Below are 24,412 nucleotides of genomic sequence, written 5' to 3'. Positions count from 1 at the left end.
GGGCTTTTCCCACGGATGACCGAAGTCGCGACCTACCTGCGCAGCTTGGACAGCTCATGAGAGACGATGCCAGACATGAGCTCCTGCAGGGACGACATGCCACCGGCCCCGGAGCTCCCGACCACCTCTGCACGGTTTTCAAGGTAATAAGCTCGTCGAGGTGGCAGGCCTCGCCATGCAGAGCGTGCCATGAACACCATGGGGCTCACCTCCGAGTGCATGAACCAGTGTCTTGTCATCGATGGCGATGAAGCGATCGGGAGGGGCGACGACCCGTTCCCTGCTGACAATTACTTTACGCGGTGGGTGGTGTGATGACATGACAATCGACTGCTGGACAGGAAGAGGGGCGGGTAGAGGATGGCACACAGCAAGGAGGTCGACGTAGATTACGCGGGCTGCCTCGAGTCGACTGCGTTGTCTCTTATATTCTCCTCTGTGCTATTTTACCAAATATGGATGTATCAAAAGGAGGACAGCTTCACAAACCAGAAATCGACAGGTTGATGGGCCAAGATTGCAATTGCACAGAAGCTGGCTACCTTGATACTCGCGCCCTGCAAGGATTCACGTTAGGGCTTCACAACTATACACCCACCAGGGGATGCATTTGAGAGGCCTGCACTGCGACTGCACGTGCTCATCTCGAATCTTATAGTCATGCCCAGGACCGACTCCGCTCCTCAGGGCACTCATGGCGTGTTCGGGTCTGCCCGGTCATGGTTTGGGCCGAACAAGCCCCCGCCCTTCACGCTGATCGACTTCAACGTACAGAACTTGTTCCCCATCCGCCTGACCCTGGCCCGCGACGCCTTGCTGCCATCGCGCGTGGGAATCCGCAAGGACGTGGTGCTCCTGGACCTGATCAGGTGGGTGGGACTGATGGCTTGGCAGAAGGCGGGGCTCGGTGAGTGAGCCCTGGAGGGGGGTGTGTCAACCAATCATGCGCACTCCCCCTGCCGTCAGGATGAGAGCCAAGGCAGACCTCACCCTCCCCGATGGTCGGTTCATCTATGGATTTTCATGCAAGGTGAGACACGTGCAAGCATTGGTGGTTTGTTTCTGAGCGGCATGGTTGTGCATGGGGGGTTGGTACCGCCCCCGCCAGTAGGGGCCTTGTGCCATTCACAGCATGCACATGATGAGAAGTGCACCTCCCACATCTGCAGGACACCATTTTCAACGGCCAGTTCAGCGTCAACATTCCGGCCAAGGCGTTGGAGTACAGGTGTGATGCCATGTTGGGAGAGCCGCTGGGAGGGCCCTTTGACCGAGCCCTTACACGAGACGCCCCTCTGCCCCCGTCACTGCATTCCCCTGCCCCACCCATGTCAGGAAGCGCATCGGCCTCCCAAACGGCCTGTACCTGTCCGCCAACGCGGGTGTGCAGCATGTGGGCACCAGCCTGCGGCAGTCGGTGCGGGAGCAGTTTCGCCCTTTCCTGGGGGCCCACCTGCAACTGGGCGGGAGCGCCAGCAACGACGACGTCGTGTTCGGCGGGGCTGGCGGCCTGTCCTGGAAACAGAGAATACCCGTGCCCATGAAGCTGGCGGGGCTTCGGGCCCCGCGGGCTGCCGTGGAGGTGAGGGGCGGCGCCAGAGGGCCACGAGTCTGGGGCCGCAAGGGCTGGAGGGAAGGGGGGCTGGTGCGACGTGAGACCTATGCAAGGTCTGAGTGCATTCCATTGCCTGGGAAGGGATCACACTCGAGAGCGCCTGGGAGGGCATGCCAGGTGGTGATAGCATCCAGCGAAATTGCCAGAATTCTGAGCATGGGTGGTTTGAGAGCCATACATTCACCCCCCCCAAACTTCCTCACACCCCGCAGGCCTACACCAATGTGAAGCTGCCATCCCTGACGACGCTGCAGAGCCTGGATGGGGACAACGCCTTTGAGCAGCCGTACGGCCTGCAGGCTGAATCAGGCCAGGCGCTGACGGTGCACATTGATCACTACAACCTCGTCTTCGAACTCTGAACGCTGCTGCTGGCACCTCCCCGCATCCCAGCTGAACGCAGTAAGCTCACCTGATGTACCGATGGTGCTTGATCTGCCATGTCACAACATGGCATGAGTGTGGGGGGCCGAAACGACTCAACAAGAGGCATTGCACCCTTCCATGACATGCCCCATGCTGACGAGAAATATATGAAACGCTTTGCGCACTTGTGCTCACTGTAAGAATAACTTGGGGTGTCAGAAGTGCTCCGGGGTAGAGGTACATGGGGCAAAAAGAGCATGATACGCTGACTTCATTGCTTGGTATCAACCAGGTCAGTCCAGCAACCCATAGAGCGAGATACTCTGTGTTTATCTGCTCAGCTCCTGGTAGGGTATCCACTGGATGCGTAGGGTGATGGTCGACTTCTCCTTCTTGCCTGCAGCGGGAAGAGCATGCAGCAATGAGTTCTGTGGCTTGGGGCAGGAGAAATCGCCATGTCCGAACACCTATCAATCCCACATGCCAGTGCATAAATGGCCAGCTGCAAGTGCCGGCTCCTGGATGGCCTCGAGAGAGGCAAACTTTCTAGATTGCTATAATGCTGGCTGACTGATGTGGCAATGACCTTCCAATCCCCCCACACACGCTTCCCCTGCAGCCACTCCCCTCCTCCACCCACCCGAGGGATCGACCCAATCCGTGGGAACATCCTCCAGCTCCCAGGTCTTTGTGACATCGCCCCTGGGAGCCTGAATGTGCAGGGGTGGGAGCATGTGGAACTCCCCGTGCATCTGATACCCTCCAGAAATACAGTTTGAGATCTCTACCATAGTACTTGAAGGACAGCCACCTTCAGCACCCCAGAAACAACACCATTACCACCTGCCGCCGCACCCTGGCAATCTCTTCTGTGATGTCAATCTCAACGGAGCCCTCCACCTCATTGCCGGACCAGCGGTCGAAATCATACACCGTGGCTTCCAGCACCGAGTCCATGGGCACCTGATCAGAGCCGGTGGGGCGGGGGGGGGGGCTGATACATAAATAGTCTGATGATGGTTGGAGTAGGAATCGGATTGATCGTCAGGCAGCCAGGTCAGCCACATGCACTGATGACAGTGCAAGTAACATGCTTCCTCCCAACCGACGCCAAGGCATGGACCAAGACCCCCAGGCCAGCCTCACATGGAACCAGTCAAAGTGCTCCCCAATCCAACGGGGATTGAGGTTCTTCCACACCACGCTGCTCTTCTTGCTTTCTTTGTTCAGCTTGAACACCACCATGGGGTCCGACTGGTTCACGGGGCGGTCCATGGGTACAAGGTTGTTGCACCTGCACGGGGAGGTGTGTGGGTCACAGTTGCTGGTTGTGCAACGAATGTAAGCACCAGGGGATGAGCGGCTACCTTGGTGCAGATGGGTGTCTCTGGCCTGACCCAGCCTCCAACCAGTCGACATCCATCCGCCAACTTGGTGCACTGGTCTTGACACACCCTCAAACCCTGCTCTCAGGGCCAGGCCAGGCCACGGCAGCCACCTGAATAGGGTGACAATCACGGCGCCTCGAGCAGCAGATTTGTGCCCCTTCAGCTGATCAAAGGGCCAGAAGGTGATGTTGAGGTGCACCTCGCCCCTCCCAGAGCCCTGCGGAGGTTGGAGGATAGGATGTGAGAGTGATCTGAGCAGGAGAGGCTGGGAGCCAAAGTCAGACTTCATAGAAGTCGCCTACAGAAACCCCACACCGAGACTCGGGCCAGGTGTCTTGCAGCGTCATGCACGGGCACACACCACCGCAGGTGCATGGGCTGCGGCTGACCAGCGCACCCCTTCCTCCCCGTTCCCCTCTCAATAGTATACTCACACAACCCGCCGCAGCCGCAAAGTCTCCCGTGCCCAGGGGGACCCACATCTCGTGGGGCTCTCCAGGCCTCTGTTGGTGGTCGAGGGGACAAGAGAGGCAGGTCAGGCGCTTGTAAGCATACTGACGTGCCAGGAACACAATCGTGGAGAGGGAAGTCCCGCCTGCCGCACTCCAATACCCCACCTGGGTGAACTCCTTGATGGGCAGCGCAGCCCGACCAAGCAGCGTCGAGTTCTTGACCACGTTGGAGGCGCCTTTCAGCACATTCAGCTGCAGCAGGCTCTGTTGCTCAAGCAGGGGTGGATTGGGGATCATGGTGGTGGTGTGTGATAATGGCATGGTTTGCGTACACGGACAGTGCCATGCCTTTCGTCGAGGAACTCCTCTTATCACAGGGACATCTAGCCAGAGCTGGCACCACCAGCAACCACATCGCCCCCACTCCCTCCCCCACCTTGACGTTCACGAGGTCGATGTCCTTGACGACGATGTACAGCAACTGTGAGGCGGGCTCCTGGCACATCAGCCACAGCTTCTCACCGAACTTTGGGTGCAGCGAGTTCTTCTTGACCGTGGTCTTCTCTTTCTGAGGGTTTGCGCAAGATTGTATGTTGGTGATGTTTGACCCACACGAGTCCCCCGGCGTGAGGGCTTGCTCGTCCAAAGCTCCGGACCTCTCACCGGCTGGTATCCCCAGCACCAGATACTACTTGGGCTAAGCAGGAGACAAACATGCAGCAACCCTCCCTCCCCGATCGGTCTTCCCCGCCCCCCCTCGCCAACTCACAACATGCGCGGTGGTGTAGACGGTGACGAAGGAGTCGGCGGAGCCTATCGCATCGACCTTGGGCAGGTCTCGCGCCTCGATGACATCGACGCGCAGGACACCCTTGTGCCTGGTGAAAGGAGGGAATGAGAGGCTGGGTGTTTGGGTCGGGCAGAGGCGAGAGGGCGGATGGGTGCAAGGACCCTTGGGGTGCAGATACCTGCGCAGCCCCAGGGCTGCGCAGGTTTGTCGCCGTCGCTGTGGTTACAGGCAGCATACCTGGTCCCACCACATGGTCAGCAGCGGTGGACATGTTCCCACTCCCATTGTTTGCAACCTTCCCCCGCAGGAAGCTGGTCCTCCCGCACAGCTCCACCACCCACCTGAGGTACAGGTCGTCCAGCGGCCCCGTCACGGACTCGTCCAGCAGGGGAATGACGATCCGCGACGGCCAGAGCAGCATTTCCGCGATCTGCGTCCTGAGAAAGTCGTCCAGCCACAGCCGGATAGCGCCCGCGGAGGCTGCGCCGCCAAACGCCTTGCCAAAGTCCAGGTGGAATCTTAGGTGGGGGAGGTGGTGCCATACAGGAGAGGAGGGAGCGTCAGGGGGAGCACGGCGCTCAGGGCAGTCGAGCCGCAGTGTACTGTTGCGACAGGTCTAAACCCTGGCTGGCAGGTTCTCTCCAGGGCCAGCTCGTCGCTTGCACCAAAGCTGCAAGTTTCGACGCCCAACAAAGTTCCCTGCCCACACAATCGGCCCCTCCTGTAGGCAGCCCACCTGACGATGGGGGGCTTGCGCAGGGAGACCAGGGCGGCCCCAAACCCGGGGATGGTGTCCAGCAGGGGGCGAAGCACCACGCGCGCCGTCCCGCTGACCGCCAGGTCGGAGACCTTGGGCGCCAGGCGGGTCAAGGTCCCGCCCACCGGCAGGTCGATGCCCATGACGATGTTGGCGTCCCCAGACCAGCGGAAGTCGACCTTGGATGAGCGAGGGGTGAATTGGGTGGTGAGTACCGTTCCGTGCATGGACACCCAGAATGGTGCATGTGTGTCACCTCGATACCATTCAATGGAACAGTGCAGCCCTGCCACTGCACACCGCCAGGATCGCACCTCCACTGCAACTTCCGAGGGATCGTCTTTGTCTACTCGGATCCCCTCCAGCCTGCAAGACGGCCAGGGGAAGCTTGGTACCCGTTTCCATGTGGCTGGGGGCTTGCCATGCATGCCTCAGGGTGCTGAGGCCAGCAGCACAGGCGGGAGTGATCGTGGTCTCCCCCCCGTGAAACACACCTGACAGGACTATTCCCAAAGGTCAGTTTCTGGAAGTAGATGCGCTTGATCAGTCCCGATGGCTTGTACTGGGCCATCAAGGGCTCCACTTGCGACTGCATGGCCAGGGATCAAGGAGGGCACCTGTCGCTTCATGGGGTCGTGCCAGCCAGAGGCCCATGTTACACCACATGCCGCCTAAACAGTGGCCAGGCACCAGCCCCACCGCACACAGCCCAGAGGCACACCTTGACCATCGTCGATATGGCCAGATCGTAGTAGGGCCAGGACTTGAGGATGATGTCGTTCAGCCACTGCAACACAGAGGTTGAGGGTGGCATTGGTGCCGTGTCATGCATGGGAGGGTGGTATTGTGCCAAAGGCGTTCTTGCAACCTCGACACACAGCCAGACTCGCCCCACCAATCCACCCGCTTCACCTCCAGCTTCTCTGTGTCGGCAAAGTCCAGCCATGTGGGGATCTTGTGCAGGAGCTGCTGCATTCCCTTCCGGCCAGGAGTAATGCGGAGCTGCAGGATGCGAAGCCAGGCGAAAGGAGTATGTTGGAGTGGATGTGATGTCCAGTGCTGGGGCAAAGCGGCAGCATTCTGCGCATGATGGTGCACTGCACACGGCCTCCCATCCCACGCAGGGAGTGCCTAGGCATCCTCCCACACCTCCGGACACCAGCATGCAACCTTCACCACCCCAGCCCCACCCGCTGCGCCATGGCTGCCTTGCGCTTCAGGTTGAAGCGGTGCAGGAGGGAGGCCCCGAGTCCCACGAGGAGGCCCAGGGCGAGGGCGCGGACCAGCTCCCAGCTCCACAGCCAGAGCAGGGGAATCAGGCATGCCAGGAGGCCCAGCCAGCCCAGGAAGGCCATGGTCGCCAGTTTTTGCAGCTGGTAGGTCACGCTCTCGCCATCCACGGCGGTGGTTTCAGGAGCCTTGGCCCTGCTGGGCCGGGGCGATGCTGGTGCACCTGCAGGCCCCGGCTCCCTCGATGTGCGGTCGTCCATGTCGTCGGGGCTCTCCACATGCGAGGCTGCATGCGATGCACGACGCTCCGTGTCAAGTGATGGGGCCTGGGTTTGATCTCCAGGCACGCGGTCCACGGTGACCAGCGGACGCCCCGCGCCATTGTCGCGAGCTGCCATACCCGCCCTTCGGCTCCAATGCCAACGAGGACGCTGCAATCAAGTGGGAGGCTTCTCGTCAACACGATGTCCCTCGATCGAGAAGTAATGAAGGATGTCGAGGTGGCGCATGCCGACATGCAGGTCGGGCAGCACATCAAGACATGGAGCGAGAACTGTAGCGCGGGTGGATGGAACACCCCGCATGCGTACCTTCCCTGCTGCTTCCCCGGGTTCTTTGAACTCGGTCAGCGGCGTCGCTCACACCGGATAACGGTCCTTACTCGGCGAAAAAACGCAGAGCCAGTCATCGTTCTGGCTCCACGGGCATCCTGCACATCGTTTCTACGTGTATCACCATCCGCGCCGTGTCCGAGGGCGAGCCGTGGGTTCCTTCCAGGCAGCACTGAGATTGACAGCTAGCAGCGCTGAGGTGCGCATTGTGCACCCGAGGTAGGGTACGCATTGTATTCGGACATGGCTTCTCATGAGACTGCGTCCTGTATCCAGGCGCAGGCGGCCGACGATGAATAGCCGTCCTCACCCTCATGAGTGGTAGTACACGCGGCGAGAATTCAGCAGCGATGTGCGTCGTTGTACACAGGCGAAGGGAGTGAAACACTTTCATCTCCATCTGCAGGTGCTGGGTGTGAGCTCCTGACATGGCTACAAGCGGGAAGGCCTTTGGCATCTCCATTGCCATTTACTCCGCCATATGCATCGCCATCTTCATCCTCTTCTCCTGGTGGCGTCAGAGGAATCTGACGAGGAAGTTTTATGCACCGAAGAGGTGGGTGTGGGGCCAACTGTCCAGATGGTGGCCGAATTGCGTGCAGTTTGGGCAGCTGTCTGAAGGCCACAGATGCTGCGCCGGGCGCCGATGCCTGCCGCAATGCCTGCATACTTCCATGAGAGGATGCATGTGCATGGTCTTCACATGCAACCCCATGCAGGTTTGTCAAGTACCCAGGACACCAGAAACCTCCTCGTTTGCGGAGTAAATGGGGCGCATGGGCAGTGCAGGCAAGTGATCTGTGCTGCTGTGTGTCCCCACCCGCTTGGGTGTGGTGGGATGGCGAACAGGAGACACGCTTTCTGTTGGTGGAGAGCCGTATGTATGCGTTGGCAATCTGCGCCAGAAATCATTACTCTGGCGCATACAAAACTCCTTGCTCGGTCGCAGGTGTTCAAGATGAGCGAGGCTGAGGTGATCCGCTGTGGCGGGATGGATGCTGCCATGTATGTGAAGATCCTCGAGATGGGTGAGCACAAGGCATGCGGGTGGCAGCGCTGCATTGTCCAGCAGGCGTGTCTTCAGAACCCCAGTTTGGCAGCCGCAATGACTCGAGTGCCCAGGGTGGATGCATGAGCAGGCACAGCCAGAAAATGGTCCTCACCTTTCCTTGGACCCTGAAGATTTCCCAAGAAGCACCACATCCCGCCTCTGTCCTCCCTGCAGGGATGAAACTCTTCTTCTTCGTCAGCATCATAGTCTTAGTCATCATCCTGCCCATCAACATCACGGGCACGGAGGTTGACAAACTCATGGAGGTAGGGATTGCAATTCCCATCAAGTAGTAACATGCCGGCATGGAATACCAATGGGAAATCCTGGCACAGACTATTCCAGAGCAGGCTGGACTGTTGTCATGAGCCCAGTATCCATTGTTACTTGTCCCGAAGACATCCATACCGGGCTGCTACGTGGATGAGAGATAATGGTCAGTCTTGCTTGTAACTGTAAACGACCATCTTCCAACTACTCTCCTTCCCCCAATCCCACAGCTCGGGTCCACCCCTGAGGCCACAAGTGAGTTCACCTACTGGCTTAACTCGCCATCGCCATCGCCCTCCCCAGAACAGAGCAGCTCTGGCCAGCAGACCACCGACACCACCACCACCACGGTGCGAGGGAAAGCGGGAAGAATTGGGGTGGTCACACCACGTCTCCCAACCAATACCGGCAAGGACGGATGTCGCTGGGTTGGCCTGGGCGCACTGGCCGGCATCAGACATGCAGCCAAGTTGACAGTGCCTCCACCAGACATTCCATGTCATTATCCAACGCCCCTGCTCCCTCTTTCCCGGACCTCCAGGCCCCAGAATTTTACAACACTGACATCCCGCCGGCACCTCCGGGCCTGGTCTGGTGGGAGTACTTGCCAGGTGTACCAGACTTGCCCGACCCGGAGGTTCTCCTTGGCGCAAACTACAGCAGGTGAGGGGGATCAAATGTTTGGTGGGGGCCTCACCCTCCTGGGAAGCAGACGAATGGACGATTGATTGATGTACAACATTGTGGGGCGCTCAGTGTGGCAGACAATAAACGTTGGGGCAGTCTCAAGTACCCGTCTGCCTACTGGGCTGTATCACTCGAGCTCCCGCCGAGCCTTCCATGGGCAGGTATGGGTGGAGGTATGACTCCGACTTCACCTCTGTCAGCTACAGCTTCACCAACCTCGACAAGGTCGGGACGGTGGAGTATCGATCGTGTATGTGGGAGTGCATCCTCCCCCCACTCTTAGCAGCCCGGCCCAGCCACACGTCATGTTGATGTTAGCAGGCACAGCGCTGCCCCTCCTCGAGCTGGACTGGGTTCACCCCTCTACGAGCCCTTCAGCATGCGGAGTACTCACTGAAGCACCCACCTCCCCTCCCTCCAACACCCGTCCGGTGCAGACCACAATGGCCAACATCTCGGACCGCTCCCCACGCCTCTGGGCGCATGCTGTGGTGGTCTGGATGGTCACCTTCTTCACCTTCTACGTGCTCTGGTCCTACAGCAAGGAGGCGCTGCGCCTGCGCACCTTCTACCTCCTGAACCAGCCGCCGGGGGCGGAGTCGCACACCGTGCTCGTCACAGACATCCCAGGCGTCCTGTTCGGCACCATCCCACAGCGCCTGGACGGGACGCTGCTCAAGTTCGTCCCCAAAGGTGCGGAGCCATGGGCTGCATGGGAAAGGAGGGAGGGGAAACCCATGTCCTGACCAGGGTGTTGCAGGCAGATGCAGGACAACAAGTAGCACGCTTGGCTGTTCTGGGCATCTCGACGACACGATATGCAGCGGCCTGTGCAGTCTGGCAGCACCTCTCTCCATGGAACCCATGTGGTGGGTTGCCATGCATCAAGTGTGATTTGCCCTTCATGCACCTTCGTGACCCCCCCTCAGCATACCATTCACCTGCCGGTGCAAAACATGCCAATGCCACAGGGATGAAGGAGACGGCCTTCAAGCATGTTCACGACATCAAGGAGGCTGTGGGTTCCCAGGTGGCCAAGCACGCCGATGTGCCCATGTGAGAGGGCCACTGGATGGGGTGGGAAAGGTGGGTGGCGGGGCTGTCACGTCGCTACCATGCGCCCTGCAGACGGCATGGCAGCCCAGTTGACGGCCAGGGTCACCGTGAATCTGAGCAGGAATCTCATGATCCAGGGTCGGTGCTGTGCGGCACTGAGCATCATCCTGCCTCACACCCGACTTGCGCAGTGGCAAGCGTGTGGCCAGCAAGGCTGACCTGGCGGCAGCATCCAAGATGTCCAACTTTGCCACCGAGGTGGGCCGCTCGGGGTGGCACCCCATGTAGCAGGGGATTCCTGCGTCTTTGAGTGCACAATGCCAGGTCATGCTCATGTGGAGATCATGCCTCCAGGCCCACCTTTCAGTGCAACCCAGCCAAGCATTCCTGTTCCTTCATGTCAGATCAATCCTGAGACCGGGAGGTGGGAGATGCCCGATCCCTGGCGGCAGGCTGCAGATCAGGTGGGCTGCTGGCAGGGCAGTGGTTGGTCGTGATGCATGGTCCGTGCATGAGAATTCACCCGTGTCGCATGTCAAGGGGATATCTGAGCTCAAGACTGCCTTCAAGACCCTTGGTCCTCCCTTATCCAGCTGCGTGATGGTAAGACCGTTTCGGAGATTGTGGAGAATGAGTTTCGAGCCGTCCATCGCGATGACTTCAGAGTGGTGAGTTGACGCGCTGGGAGCATGGCTGTGCAGGAAAGGGGGAGGAGGGTAAGGGGTTGACCAACCATTGCCGCATGCGTTCCGACCCTTGCTGGCCCCAAGCCATTGTGCCTGTGGGATGTCATGCCGCAGCAGACACCTCAGCCTCCTGAACCCATTCAGGGTTCAGTGTCCCTTTCCTCCACCATGCAATCCCCCCCATGCTCTGTCACCCTTTCCTACCCCAGGCCCACATGGTGTACAACACCAGCGAGCTGGACCCACTGGTGGCCGAGTACGAGAAGAGAGCTCGGGTGCTGGAGGACCTCCTGGACGACTACATCTCCAAGAAGCGACGCAGCGCCAAGCTGAAGATAAAAAAGGTGCGTCAGGATCAGGGAGGCGCAGTTGGGGGGTTCAGGCTGGGTTGATTCGACCCCGAGGTGATCCTGGCGTCTGGAAGAGGGGGACACGCATGCCTCCAGCCACGCAGGGTCCAGCTCGTCCTCGCGTGTGTGGGTTCTCTTTGGTGCTGCTGCATGCCAGCGTCCCCGCCCAAAGTCGTGCCAGAGCATGCACGTGCACCGCAGATGACTGTGGTGGGCCCCACTATGGGGGCATGGGGCCGCGAGAAGTATGGCCTGAAGCCAGTCAAGGTGGAGGCTCTGCAGTTCCTGCAGTGAGTCCAGGGATGCCGGGAGGGGTGGGGTTGCATGGGCGTGGGGGGTTCCAGGGTGTGCCACTCCATCCCACCTGACCTGGCATGGACAGCCCACTTCCAGTGTGATCCCGAACAGCTTCCCTCAGCAAATCACCCCACACCAACCCCGTGCCCCCTCCCCTCCACCCCCAGCGATCGCCTGGAGCAGCTCAAGGTGGAGATCGAGGAGCAGCAGGTGAAGGCGCGGGGCAAGCTCTTCCCCTCCGCCTTCGTCACCTTCAACGCCAGGCTGGCCCAGGTGGGCGCCGTGCGCTCGCTGATGAATGAGGACCTGTCCACCTGGCGCTGTCAGGCGGCGCCCCGCCCCTCCGAGATCGTGTGGGGCAACCTGGGGTGGCGCATCTGGGAGCGCGCGGGGCGGCACCTGCTCATGCTGGCGGCCTTCATCGCGCTCGCCTTCTTCTTCATGATCCCCGTGGCGGCGGTGCAGGGCCTGCTCACCACCAACTCCCTGGTCGGGTGAGTGATCGGGGTGCTGGGTTCGAGGGGGAAGGGTTATGGGGCGAGGCAGCCATGCGGCGACCCTGCCTCCTTCGCTTTCCTTTGTGCACTCGTTTGCCCAAACCTACCTCCTCACTTCCTCATCTCCAAATTTCAACTCCCCCCCCAAAACTCAACGATCCGCAGGGCCCTCCAGCGCATCGCCATCCTGAACGCCGTGCTGACCTCCATCCTGCCGGGGCTGGCCCTGAAGATCTTCATCGCCCTGGTGCCCGCCATCATCATGGCCATGAACCGCTTTGCGGGCATGGTGTCCCTGAGCCAGATGGACCTGGCCCTCACCAGCCGCTTCTTCGTCTTCCAGGTGGGGGTTTGGTGGTGGGTTTTGGGAGGTGTGACCCCCCTCGTATGGTGCGTGTCAGTGAGGGGGAGAGGGGTGGGGCAGGTGCCCAGAAGGTTGCCACAACGCTTTCCTCAGTGCATCTGGAGGGACCCATGATCTTGCCCTTCGGACTCTATCACCCTGCACCCTCATCCTTGCACGTTCCTCCATCCCTGCCCCACTGTCACAGGTCATCACAGTGTTCTTCGGGTCCTTCATTGCCGGGTCATTCTTCAACCAGTTCAAGCAGTTCATCGACGACCCTGGCAGGTGATACTGGGCGGAGGGTGGAGGGGAGGGACTGTTCACTACAGTACCATGATCTGGGGAACACTGGTGGGAAAGTCTGATCATGCACTCTCAATGGCTCATCTGCCTGTGAAGAAAGCACCGATCACACTTGCCTGCGCAGCGACCAGGCCTCACTTCCCGTGCTCCGTTCCCACTTTCCAGTATCGTCACCGTTCTGGGGACGTCCGCGCCCCAGACCGCCATCTTCTTCATGACTTACCTTCTGGTCCAGGTGTGTGGGGAGGGGGTGTTTGTGTCACTTTCCAGATCATGCAGAGGTACAAGGCATACATCCCCGGTATCAAACCCTGTACATTACAGCAAGCCCTGGCTTGGTACCCCATTGCACGCCTGTGCCCTGTCTCATTCCGGACCCCGTTCCCCTGTACCTATGCAGGCCCTGCTGACGCAGCCCCTGGGCATCGTTCGCGTCGTCTCGCTGGTGATCTTCTGGGTCAAATCGAAGCTGGCGGCCACGGCACGTGCCAAGGTGGGCATGGATTTGGGCAGGTGGAGGGGAGTCATGCTTTCGAGATTCCATGACCCTCGTAGAGCCTCGACCGGACATCCCTCTTCCCCTTGCAGCGCCGCTTGTGGGAGGACCAGGAGTTCCGGTACGGCACTGTGCTGCCCAACGACACCATCGCCATCCTCCTGGGACTGGTATGCTGGCGCAACATCTGGTGGCTTGCACAAAAATGCCGGCTTGTGCATGCCGTGAGGGCGATGGAGCGCGGGCCAAGGAGACATTCTCATCACTTCACACCATCCTCCCAGCACTCGCATCTCACCTGCCACCCACTCATTGGCAATGCGTACAGACATTCAGCACCATCTGCCCCCTCATCCTCCCCATCGCCTTCCTCTACTTTGTCGCCGCCTACCTGGTCCAGTGAGCTGGAGTGGCAATCGCATTGGGAAAGCTGGGTCCTACATTCATGAGGGGAGCGCTGTGATGCATGCCTGTATGCAGGAGCCTCACTGTTTCTCAATGTCTTTCCACCTCAACAGCAAGTACTCCTTGGTCTACGTGTACAAGCAGCCCTACCAGACGGGCGGCAAGGTGAGGGTGCACAAGAGTGCCTTGCATGCATGCTGGACCTCCTCATTGCTGATGAGTTTGGGTGCTGCGTACCCAGTCCCACTCCCAGCCCACAGACCCACATGTCCTTTCCCCACCGCATGCAGTTCTGGCAGTCTGCCTTTGATCAGTGCATCGTGGGCCTCGTCATCTTCCAGCTTGTCATGATTGGCCTGCTGGGTGGGTTGAAGCTGAGGGGTTGAATGTCCCGGGCTGATGGCAGGCTGTGATCTGCCATATGGAGGAGAGGAGGGGACAGCACAGGCATGCTGTGGTGCTGTTGATGATTTTGGGTCTGGTGTTCTGATTGATGTAGTGACATGCAGGGTCTCTGTCTGCCTTGCTTACAGTCCTGTCATCATTCCCCACGCACTCTCCATTGCACAGGCATCAAAAAGGTGATTGGTCCTCCCATCTTCATCGTCCCCCTGCCCTTCCTGACCCTCTCCCTGTAGTGAGTTGATGGTGATGTTGGCATTGGGCAGGCTCGGATTTGGGTGTGGGGCTTTGTGGTGTCAATGCTTCCCTCCAGGATTGTCTGAGTTTTCCGATGTTGCCGCCGGTCAAGATCTTCTGCATTCATCGATGTTCTGGTGCAGACTGCAACCTTGACTCAGCAACGCCTGCCGTCCCTACCGCAGTTTTGCTGCGCATGCTCGCTTCTGGAGGCCCTTCGAGGGGTTGTCACTCCTGTCGGCCGGCTTGCTGGACAAGAGGGAGAAGGATGCCTGGGTGAGTGAGGATTGCAAGAGGTGTAGAGGTGTGTCGGGAACAGGTGCTTCAGGTCCAGTGGGCAGACTGGTTGCCTGCAAGCCCCTCCCTGCAATGTGCATTAGATTTAGAATCGGTGCTGTGATTGCAGCAGACACCAACAACGAGCACCCGCTCCTGATCTCATCATCACAGGAGAATGGCACGCTGCAGCCCCCTGCTGACAAGGAGATTGAAGAGCGATACCTGTCCCCCTCCTTCAAATTTGAGTAAGCTGGAGTGCACGGGGAGCAGTCGCTCAAAGGGCTGTGCCTAACTGCCCTCGTGCATCATGACAGGTTGCCTGATTGACATATCTGGCACACTGTGATGCTTCTGCACACCAGCACACCCTGCCACATTCCGTCCCCCCTCTCATGCTCCCCCTCCTTGTTTGTAGCACCTCAAACCACGAGCACCTGGTCGGAGACGCGCTGCGGATGAAGGCGGTCCTGGACGGCGGCAGTGACGATAAGCTGCTGGGACTGGAGGACACGACCGACGACGAGGACGATGGGTCGGTCACCCCCGCCTCTGAGACACCGGTGGACATTGAGTCTGGGAGCGGGGCCTCGGCCCCTTCCCAGGCCCCTCCCCGAAATGTCGACCTCCAGGAACCTAAGGAGGTCATCGCCCAGTGAGCGTGGCAGGCTGGAAAGATTGAACAGATGGGGATCCTTGTTTGGGGGGAGGAGGAACTCATGAGGCAGATTTATGTCACTACACAACGTGCTGGTCTAGAATAATGAGCTGTGCCCTCGCTTCCTATGCCCCACAGTATGTGCAAAACCCTCATATTTTTTGTGTGTCTGCTCCAACACTGCATGCCTTGTCACGAGTGCGTTTCAGACACGGTGGATGCAGAGCCATGCATGCCAGGGGCAACTTGGACAGTCGAGGCAATGTGGGGTGAGAGCAGGATCAGGTGCACTTGTGTGTGCTCCTCTTCCTCTACACAAGGTTCGCACACACAACTCAAAACACGACCTAAGGCAAGACGAGCCGGCAGTGCCTGCCCACCTACCCCATGGCCAGGGAGTTGAACATCTGCCTCAGGTCCTGGACCCTGCCCTGGCTCTGCAAGTCTGAAGTGCGCCTGGCTGTCGCCGCCGTCGTCCCCTCGCCCTCCAGCGTCTCAACGGCGGCCGCCGCTGCGGAGGCAAGGGAGGACGCGCTGCTCTGGGGCAGGATAGACTGCGCGCGGTCCAGGTCCGGCAGCTGGCCACCCGAGGAGAGGGGCAGCGCCTCGCGTTCTGGCGCCGGCGCCGGCCCCGAGGCGCCGCGCAGGACCAGGCGCTCGCCGGGGTCGCTATCGCGGCGCGCCGCGGCGCCGGGCGTGTCGGCGCGCAGATACCAGTCCGAGGACGGCTCGGCCGCCAGCTGGGCGGGGGGGTGTTCGCTGGGTCCGCGCCGGCTGCCAGCGAGGGAGGTTTCCTTGGAGGGCGCGCGCAGCGGCGCCGCACCCGACTTCTCCTCGCCTGCCGTGCCCGTCCGCGCTCTGCGCGCTGCGCGCGCAGAGCCGGGCGCCGGCGCCGGGCCCCCGCCGCCACAGATGAGGGTCAGCAGGCTGGCCACGAAGCAGCTGGCGCCGCCCTCCACCGTGTCGGGGCTGCCGTCCTCGCCGACGCCAAGGGCGGCGCCGTGCGCGGCCTTGCCCTGGGGCTGGGGGGCGTCGCGCAGGCTCTGCCGCGCCCCCGCCTTGATCACGAGGAGGAAAGAGAGGTAGCGCGGCATGCCGCCCGCCAGACCCGCCACGAGGGAGCAGCGGGAGGGGGAGGGATTCTGGGCGGCGGCGGGGGCGGCGCCAGGCGAGGCATGGTACCACGCCGCGATGTCCGGGGGGCTGAGCATTGCCCCCACCCTCATATTGTACGCCTGGAACCTCCGCACGGCAGCTGCGAATTGTTGTGGATTGTGGGGTGAAGAGGGGTTGGGCAAGTATTCTGTCAGCTGTGCACCTTGCGGTGCCTGACAATTCATGCAAGCGCCCAAGAAGACTCAGGCACTGGGCAGAATGGCCACAGCGTTCACCCTCACACCCAGCATTCCCGCTCACCAGAGTACACGGGGCGCATTCCGTTGAGGAAGGGTCGCCCCTTGTTGGCCAGGCTCTGCGCCAGGCTGGCGTACCCAGCCGGCTGCACCAGCCCCTCCAGCACATCCTCATGCAGGAAGTCGAAGGCAAGGCGGGACCCGGGCGCCGACAGGGCCGAGACGTCGCTGAGCAGGGTGTCCGCCGCCTCTGGGTCCAGCTGGCAGAGGAGGCCCTCAGCCACGAACACCGCCCTCTTGCCAGGGTTGAAGCCGGCGCCGGTGAGGGCGGGGATGAAGGTAGCCAGGTTGCCCCAGTCCACGCTCACAAAGGCGGGGCGGGGGTGCAGATTCCGATTAGGGAGCACTGGGGGGGTGATGGGAGGGAGCGGAGAGGGTTGGTGTGTGGGTGGGAGAATGGAAAGGGCGCATGTTAGGACACCACATGGGCAGAATCAGGACCTCAGCCAGTTTTGTAAAGCTCCCCTACCCCCACACCTGCTTCTAGGAGCTGCTTCTTGGCCTGGTGTGCCTCTACATCATCCACTTCGTAGAACTGAGCGTGGGAGTGATGGTGTGGGTGTTTTTATGTGAGAGGGAGGAGTCAGGTCTGTTGAAAAAACGCCAGCTGCCCGTCTTGTATAAGGACACAACAACGTCACAGCCCTCCCACCCTCCACCGTCCCCAAGGCAGGCAGACCCACTTCAGACCACGAAGCTCAGTCACCTTGACATGGGGGAACCTCATGCGGTATGGCCTCGTGTCATAGCCGGGGCGCAGGATGACTACTTGCTCCGCGCCCTCCTCGACGCCCGCCCGGATCTGGTCGTCCAGCCACCGGCACCTGGCCGCGGTGTAGGCGCAGATGCCTGGCACCCCGCCCTGCAGACCGTACTCCAGGAAGTTCTGGTAGTGCCACGCAAAATAGGGCACCGTCCAGGAGAGGTACCGCCAGGAGGGCACCAGGTGGTCCCGGAAGCGGAGGAGGATGAGGTCCGTGCAGTCTGGGTTGCTGGCCTGCAAGACCAGGTTCGACAGCTCCAGCGGCCAGGAGGCGGTGAGGGCGTGCAGGGCGCCCCAGCGGCTGCTTCCGTTTGCATGAGGGATGAACTTAGATTTAGAGGACTGGGTTTCCCTCGCGGCGCTATTGCCGTCCGGCACCGTGTTGAAGAGTCGAAGTTTCGTGGACGACATGGTCGGCGCGGGTGGCGAGTTAGTGTTTCGAATGAAAGCGTAAAAGTAAGCGCGCCTTGACGGTAGTTAGTTACATGTCACAGGCCGGTGGATCCCATGCATATCGGTTGCCGCCCGTCCAGGCGTGCGGGGACAATGCATCGGGTGTTCGGATGCACAAGGCTCGCGCAGCCCATGCTCCGAATGGTGTCGAAACCGGCGGATCCCCCGAGGCAGGCTTGCTGATGTGACGACTTCGCGGGATTCAGTTTGCCAATTTTGCACCCTGTGCGCCTCGAGCAGAGTATTTCAGCACATTTCCTCATTAAACTGGCATTGTATACCCTCGGATGCACATGCGATCTTCCGCATGACCCAGGCACACTGCGCGGAAAGAGGCGCCCACCCTGTCCGGCAACATCCGGAGCTCGTTACACCGGCGCGGACAAGTTGACACCAACCCATCCGGCCCCCACTGGTCCCTTTCAACCTGTACCCTTGGGTCGCTATTGGTATACATACGAGTAGCAGGCATTCCTGCACCATATATCATAGCATTGTCAAGATAAAGATGGTCAGGCCCAGGACGCTGAGCCGCAGCGACACGCCATTCAAGAGCCCCAGCGCCGAGGAGCTGGGGTTCCCCGCCTCGTACTCCTGCATGCTCTGCTGCAGGGAGCGCAGGGTCACCTTGGACGCCAGCTCCTCGGCGGTCATGGGCGCTGCGCCGGTGGCGCCCTCCTCCACCGGGTCGGGGGTGAAGACCACGACCTGCGGCTGCCAGGGCAGGAGCATGAACCCCGAGGCGTTGAAATTCCCAGCCAGCCCCGGCGGCGGCTCCACCGCCACCCACAGCGCCACGACGTCGCTGCTGATCTCCAGCACCAGGGCTCCAGAGTCCCCCGTCTGCGCACCGGGAAGCGCGCGCGCCGATAGCACCGGCGGCGGGCCCCAGAGCGAGGCGTCCACGAACTCGGTCGGGTGAAAGAGGGCCTCGCCGCACACCAGCGCCGACGACGCCGCAGCGCAGGCGGCCGAGCCGGGCGCCGCGCCCAGGCCGGCGATGCTGCTCATGCACGACTCATTGGCCGAACTCCCTGTCAGACCGGCCGAGGAGGCGGCGGCCACCTGCGTGTCGTTGCCGCCCGCCCCGTCCCCCGCCGTCTCTACCTCAAAGGGATTGGGCAGCCCCACGGCCGCCTGCACGGCTGTGGGGCAGAAACGGAGGCGCAGCACGTAGTCGGAGGTGTACGTCAGCTGCGTGGGTTGCGCCTGCCGCGTCACAGCGTCCGCCAGCGAGGCCAAGCCCCCAGACCAGGCCGGCGCGGCGGTCAGCGCGGCCGCGTGCGTAGCCGTGGGCGGCAGCAGCGTCACCACGTCGGCCTCGGACCGCGCCGCGTACAGCACGGCGTCGACCGACAGCAGACCGCGCACGTCCAAGGGGAGGTCGTTGACCAGGGAGGCGCGCAGGGTGTCGCCGTCGCGCCAGGCGGAGAGGTAGACGGGGGCGAAGAAGCGGCGCGCGGCATGGTGCAGCAGCTTCCACTGCCCGCCGTGGTTGATGCTCGACCAGGAGGGGCCCTGGGAGTTATTTTGGGGGGAGGGTGTATGGGCAAGTGGGTGTTTGTGGGAGAGTTCTACAAGCATGTGCAGAGAGATCACATACGAGTAGCCTGGTGCAGCACACAGAGCTCCATGGAGGAGCACCTGCACTGCCCCTCCCGTATCGTGATGTGGCATGGGTTTCACACAGCCAGAAGAACAGCTGGGACTTACCATTGTGCGGCCCCCCCCCCTCTCCCACCCCTTGCACCCCTGTAATAAGCTTCATTGTCCGATACCCCCCCCTCCACATGGACATACTACCTGCCAGATGTCGTTGAGCTGCCAGTAGAGCATGCCCATGGTGCGGGTGGCGGGGTCGTCCCGCCCGCGCCGCCACACCCCAGCCGCCGTCTCGTACGCCAGCGCCTGCTGCACCTGGGAAAGGTGGGTGAAGGCCTTGTACTGCAGGGCCACGGGGCTCTCCGAGGAGTTGGTGGTGTTGGGCCCCGCGACGATGACGTCGGGGCCGCCGATGGTCACGGTGGGGCCGTCGGAGGCGCCGACGGGGCCGTCAAAGGCGCTGACGGGGGGGGTCTCGCCCGAGGCATGCAGGAAGTGGCGGCCCATCTGCCGCTGCAGCTCCTGCACCCCGCCCGCGTGGCGCAACCTGAAGTCGGTCATCGCGCTGGACAGGTCCCAGTCTCCCAGCTCCGTCACAGTCTGGTAGACTGCGGCGTGTCGTGGGAGGAGAGTTTGGTGCAGGCGGGCAGGGGGGCTCGGGCACATGCCTGTCAGACAGCCAAGGGGGCAGCGTCGCCTGTGGGCATGGTTTGCATCCCTGGCTCACCGGAGAAGGAGGGAAAGGACATGAAGCCAAACTCGGAGACAAACTTGGCCGGGGGGTATGTCGCGGGGTCAAAGGCGTCAGAGGTGTAGTCGTAGAAGTGCACGTCCCCATATGCGGGGTCGGAGACGTCCCCCCACCTGTGAGGTTGGATGTGTGAGATGCAGATGGAGCAGCATGAGTGGGTCATCATGCGAGTTGCAGGGTAAACAAGGACTGGTGGTCCTGCCTGGTGGGGCAGTAGATTGAGGCACTGCAGTGGCACGCCCGCATCGCTGCACCATGCCTGGCACACTCCTCGGTGATGCTGCATCCGGGCGCCACTTTCGCATGGTCAGAAACCCTCACGACGCTACACGAGGACCCCCTGCCAGTCAATATACAACAAGCAGTAACACCCCACCCACCTCTTGACGTAGGGGTTGGAGGACAGCAGGCCATTGCTGGGGGAGGTGTCCACGTAGACGACACCGGGGTCAAGTTCCTGGAGCACGGGCCTGACCACGTCCACAAACAGGGCGGCAAAGTCCACGGCGAAGAGCTGCGGGGCGGCGCGGGTGACCGGGCTCCAGCCGAAGGAGGCCTCCACCTCGTTGTTCCCGCCCCACAGCACGACGCTGGGGTGGGCGCTGAGCCGCGTGAACTGGTGCCTGACCTCCAGCGCCACCTGGATAGGGGGAAATTGAGTACAGAGGCAGCGGTTTGATGTGGTCTCCAGGGCGGTGGCCTGAGGGGCTCGCAGATGAGGCTTGTAGTAATGCCTGTGGGAGCCACATCGAGACACAAGCGGCCTGCTCTCGCATCACTGCTGCTCAAGTCATGCACCAAGCAGGCCCTGCAGGCACCGCCGCTGTACCCGCTCGAGTTGTATTAAAGGCCGCAAGGGACGCGGTGAGCAGGGGCACCGAGCCCAGACCAGCACGCCGCGTGTCCCAACAAACACGACCCACTTCCCACCCCGACCACCCTCACCTCCTCCAGGAAGGGTGCGTCGCGGGGGTAGGCGGCGCAGGCGGCCATAACCTCCTGCCAGACCAGCAACCCCGCCTCGTCCGCCGCGGCGTAAAATGCGTCGCCGGCGTACCTCCCCCCGCCCCACACGCGCAGCATGTTCATGCCCACCGCGCGCGCGTCCGCCACCTGGCGCGCCAGCCTGGCGGGCGTCACCGCGCTCTCCAGCACGTCGTCGGGGATGACGTTGGCGCCGCGCGCGAACATGGGCACGCCATTGACGCGCAGGAAGAAGGTCTCCCCCACCGCGCGCCCGCCCTCCACCAGGGCCTCGGTGACCAGCTCCACGGAGCGCAGGCCCACGGCGCGGGTGAGGGAAGAAAGCGCGTCGCCCGCCCCTTCCGGCTCGAAGCGCACCTCCAGGTCGTACAGCGTGGGCGACCCCAGCTCCCAGGGCCACCAGCGCTGGAAGGGCGGGTCGACGGTCAGAGAGATGACGGCGCTGCAGCTGGCCGGGAGGGCGGCCGCAGCTGCGCAGGCGGGGCCCGACGATGCTGAGGCTCCCACCGCCGCGCTTTCCTCAGCCCCGCCACAGGACAGCAGCACCTCCTGCTCCGCGCTCCAGGCCCCGGACAAGGTCTGGTTGCCCATGTCCAGGATGAGTAGGCCGCCATGCTCGCCGGGCGGGGCCTGAAAGAATGCCGTGGCCGTGATCAGGAAGCTGCCATTGCTCTGCTCCTCCTGTGCCAGCGCCAGGCCTGAAGAGGGACAGAGGAAGGGAGAGGGGGTGAAGGGGGCATGTTAGGAAGATCGGATGGTCTCTGGACTGCGACCTGCCCGCCATTTACTGCCCCAACTCCATGCGACGCCCGTTCTTGACATGCTGGGTGTCAGGGCTGAGGAGGAGTTCCCTTTCAGAACCCCATCCTTTCCCTGCCTTGCCATCCCAAAGCCACAGGGAAGCTGACCACAGCGCACCGGTGAGGTAGGGGCCGCTGTAGGCCGTCAGCGTGACGTCGCCCAGGATGCAGGCAGGGGCAAAGGCGGGGCCCCAGTCCCAGCCAAAGTCAGACGCCGCCTTCCGGATGAAGTTGTAGTGGGGGAGGCCGCCCACCTGACGCACGGCGGGCACCTGGTAGGGGTAGACGGCCGCAGCGGCCGCAGCGACGGCGGCCGCGGATTCGATTGTCACGGTGAGGGTGTTGTTGCCATCTTCCGCCAGCAGGCCACTCACGTCTGCCTCAACCGGCCGGTGGGAGTTGCGGGGAAAGGCCAGGACCTTGCCGTTCAGGGCCACCTGACCCACGCCGTCCACGGCGCCGATGGTCAGGAGCCAGTGCGTGGCGTTCTCGGCCGGCTGCGGGGAGGGGAAGCTGGCCGTCCACGTCCATGTGTCATCCGCCACCCACCGGTAGTCCAGCTCATTGTACCTGCGCATACGCATGGGAGAGGACATTACAGGCGGCTTTGTTTACCAGACCGGGCTTGACCCGCGCCATGCAACGAGGGTCTTGAGGGGACCACCGCCCTCCGGAGCGAGCGGCACCTGTACAGCGGGTCGCCGGCCAGTCGTCCGTCCTCCAGCAGGGAGCCAAGGGCGCATGAAGGGAGGGTCACGGGCACATCACTTATGTTTGCGGAGCCAGCGCTGTTGTTCAGGCTCCACGTCGCGCTGTCCCCCAGTGACCAGGTCTGGAGCGCGAGCGCAGGGACTAGACCGCAGGCCAACAAGGCCGTGATGCTCACGAAGTGGCGAGACACCATGCCCAGCAGCTTTTAAGAGATTTTGCATGATGGGTGGCTTCCAAAGGCTTTAGAGGGGATGGAATGTGCTGCGTCGTAAGATCCGAGTGCGTGCTCCACCCTCGCCGGGCATGCCCAGCATGGGCCCGAGATCCCCTGCAAAACGCCGACGCAATTGCGCGTGCCTTGAACGCTGATCTGGGGCTGAGGTCGAACATCAGCATTACCAGTCTCGACAAACTCGCTTAACGAGCGCATGCAGTCTGCATCATGTCGAGTCAACTGCCGTGTGGGATGCACAGTCAGCGTGGGGGGGAGCAAGGCAACGTGCCCCACCGGCAACAGCTAGACGCAAGGAAGAGAATCGCGTCATAAAACACCTGTACGTTCCATCATGTTGATAATTATTGCTTGACACTTGCCAGGATATACATCACCGCATATTGTCTCTAGGGTGTTGCTTGATTATCGTTGGTGTTTGTCTTGTGGCAAGATTCCAATCAGGTGGTGTTTAATAACACCAGGTTGGTTTTGGTGGCGAGGTTCTTAGGCGCCGAAGCCGTACAGGGTGCGGCCCTGGCGCTTGAGGGCGTAGACCACGTCGAAGGCGGTCACGGTCTTGCGGCGGGCGTGCTCGGTGTAGGTCACGGCGTCGCGCACGACGTTCTCCAGGAACACCTTGAGCACGCCGCGGGTCTCCTCGTAGATCAGGCCGCTGATGCGCTTGACACCGCCACGGCGGGCCAGGCGACGGATGGCGGGCTTGGTGATGCCCTGGATGTTATCGCGCAACACCTTCCTGTGGCGCTTGGCACCGCCTTTTCCCAGGCCCTTTCCGCCCTTGCCGCGTCCAGACATGGTAGCAGGAGGTTGATTTGTTGGTGGGAGACTGTGTGGAGATGGTGAGAATGATGCTGAGTTCGACGACCGGGGCCTGCTTTATTTATTCTCGAAGACGCATTCTGCATACCAAGTCGATGGGCCGTTGTGGCCGTTTTGGCCTACAAGATCGGTACGTGCTCCGTAACAACGGAGGTGGCGGGAAGTGTCTTTTGAGCGCTCGGCGACAGCATAAATCCACGCGACGGGACCGCACTCCCACAAAATCTCCCAGCCTCCAAAATCCTTCAACATCAAAACACATCAAGAACAATGGCTCGCACCAAGCAGACCGCCCGTAAGTCCACCGGTGGCAAGGCCCCCCGCAAGCAGCTGGCCACCAAGGCCGCTCGCAAGTCCGCCCCCGCGACGGGAGGAGTGAAGAAGCCTCACCGCTACAGGCCCGGAACCGTCGCCCTGCGCGAGATCCGCAAGTACCAGAAGTCCACGGAGCTGCTGATCCGCAAGCTGCCCTTCCAGCGCCTGGTCCGCGAGATCGCCCAGGACTTCAAGACCGACCTGCGCTTCCAGTCCTCCGCCGTGCTGGCCCTGCAGGAGGCCGCCGAGGCCTACCTGGTCGGCCTGTTCGAGGACACCAACCTGGCTGCCATCCACGCCAAGCGCGTGACCATCCAGCCCAAGGACATCCAGCTGGCCCG

General features: G+C 61.6%; 8 protein-coding genes across 8 annotated transcripts in view; 3 read left to right on the top strand and 5 right to left on the bottom strand.

Annotated features, from left to right (window-relative positions):
* Positions 1–660: 660 nt before the first annotated feature.
* F751_0809 (hypothetical protein) lies at positions 661–1,977 on the top strand (the record flags this gene model as incomplete). Its single annotated transcript, XM_011403389.1, has 5 exons — positions 661–869; positions 967–1,030; positions 1,170–1,228; positions 1,336–1,582; positions 1,828–1,977. The coding sequence occupies 5 exons, from the start codon at positions 661–663 to the stop codon at positions 1,975–1,977; spliced, it is 729 nt and encodes a 242-aa protein (XP_011401691.1).
* A 333-nt stretch (positions 1,978–2,310) lies between these two features.
* Positions 2,311–6,858, bottom strand: F751_0808 (Extended synaptotagmin-3; the record flags this gene model as incomplete). The annotated part of the gene is made up of 16 exons (XM_011403388.1): positions 2,311–2,378; positions 2,622–2,691; positions 2,837–2,944; positions 3,128–3,275; positions 3,480–3,586; positions 3,804–3,872; positions 3,987–4,091; positions 4,258–4,389; positions 4,591–4,699; positions 4,953–5,129; positions 5,348–5,547; positions 5,683–5,734; positions 5,863–5,957; positions 6,090–6,155; positions 6,281–6,370; positions 6,559–6,858. The coding sequence occupies 16 exons, from the start codon at positions 6,856–6,858 to the stop codon at positions 2,311–2,313; spliced, it is 1,896 nt and encodes a 631-aa protein (XP_011401690.1).
* A 779-nt stretch (positions 6,859–7,637) lies between these two features.
* F751_0807 (Uncharacterized protein RSN1) lies at positions 7,638–15,227 on the top strand (the record flags this gene model as incomplete). Its single annotated transcript, XM_011403387.1, has 25 exons — positions 7,638–7,769; positions 8,159–8,237; positions 8,435–8,526; positions 8,761–8,880; positions 9,072–9,193; positions 9,379–9,442; positions 9,655–9,910; positions 10,189–10,273; positions 10,465–10,531; positions 10,867–10,941; positions 11,169–11,303; positions 11,511–11,599; positions 11,774–12,100; positions 12,269–12,446; positions 12,655–12,734; positions 12,918–12,987; positions 13,153–13,245; positions 13,341–13,418; positions 13,577–13,647; positions 13,767–13,818; positions 13,944–14,016; positions 14,224–14,290; positions 14,478–14,568; positions 14,743–14,816; positions 14,987–15,227. 25 exons carry the CDS (start codon positions 7,638–7,640, stop codon positions 15,225–15,227), a joined length of 2,811 nt encoding a protein of 936 aa, XP_011401689.1.
* Positions 15,228–15,606: 379 nt separating this feature from the next.
* Positions 15,607–17,812, bottom strand: F751_0806 (Putative S-adenosyl-L-methionine-dependent methyltransferase; the record flags this gene model as incomplete). The annotated part of the gene is made up of 5 exons (XM_011403386.1): positions 15,607–16,284; positions 16,447–16,481; positions 16,643–16,984; positions 17,116–17,173; positions 17,345–17,812. The coding sequence occupies 5 exons, from the start codon at positions 17,810–17,812 to the stop codon at positions 15,607–15,609; spliced, it is 1,581 nt and encodes a 526-aa protein (XP_011401688.1).
* Positions 17,813–18,340: 528 nt separating this feature from the next.
* F751_0805 (Beta-mannosidase) lies at positions 18,341–22,895 on the bottom strand (the record flags this gene model as incomplete). Its single annotated transcript, XM_011403385.1, has 7 exons — positions 18,341–19,372; positions 19,658–20,064; positions 20,184–20,320; positions 20,588–20,847; positions 21,153–21,889; positions 22,110–22,561; positions 22,678–22,895. 7 exons carry the CDS (start codon positions 22,893–22,895, stop codon positions 18,341–18,343), a joined length of 3,243 nt encoding a protein of 1,080 aa, XP_011401687.1.
* Positions 22,896–23,420: 525 nt separating this feature from the next.
* Positions 23,421–23,732, bottom strand: F751_0804 (Histone H4; the record flags this gene model as incomplete). Its single annotated transcript, XM_011403384.1, has 1 exon — positions 23,421–23,732. One exon carries the CDS (start codon positions 23,730–23,732, stop codon positions 23,421–23,423), a length of 312 nt encoding a protein of 103 aa, XP_011401686.1.
* A 294-nt stretch (positions 23,733–24,026) lies between these two features.
* The window catches only part of F751_0802 (Histone H3.1), a gene marked incomplete at both ends in the record, with an annotated part of 1,542 nt that continues 1,156 nt past the window's right edge, over positions 24,027–24,412 (top strand). Inside the window, one exon of the mRNA XM_011403382.1 lies at positions 24,027–24,377. Coding sequence (XP_011401684.1) covers positions 24,027–24,377 — 351 coding nt within the window. The remainder of the gene's footprint in view (positions 24,378–24,412) is intronic.
* Positions 24,105–24,386, bottom strand: F751_0803 (hypothetical protein; the record flags this gene model as incomplete). The annotated part of the gene is made up of 1 exon (XM_011403383.1): positions 24,105–24,386. A coding segment is annotated over one exon (282 nt), but the record flags the coding sequence as incomplete, so codon positions are not given.

Source organism: Auxenochlorella protothecoides (assembly GCF_000733215.1).
Source record: "Auxenochlorella protothecoides strain 0710 unplaced genomic scaffold scaffold115, whole genome shotgun sequence".
Lineage (NCBI taxonomy): Eukaryota > Viridiplantae > Chlorophyta > Trebouxiophyceae > Chlorellales > Chlorellaceae > Auxenochlorella > Auxenochlorella protothecoides.
The sequence above is the reverse complement of the archived record's forward strand: the minus strand, read 5'-3'. Positions and strand labels throughout refer to the sequence as shown.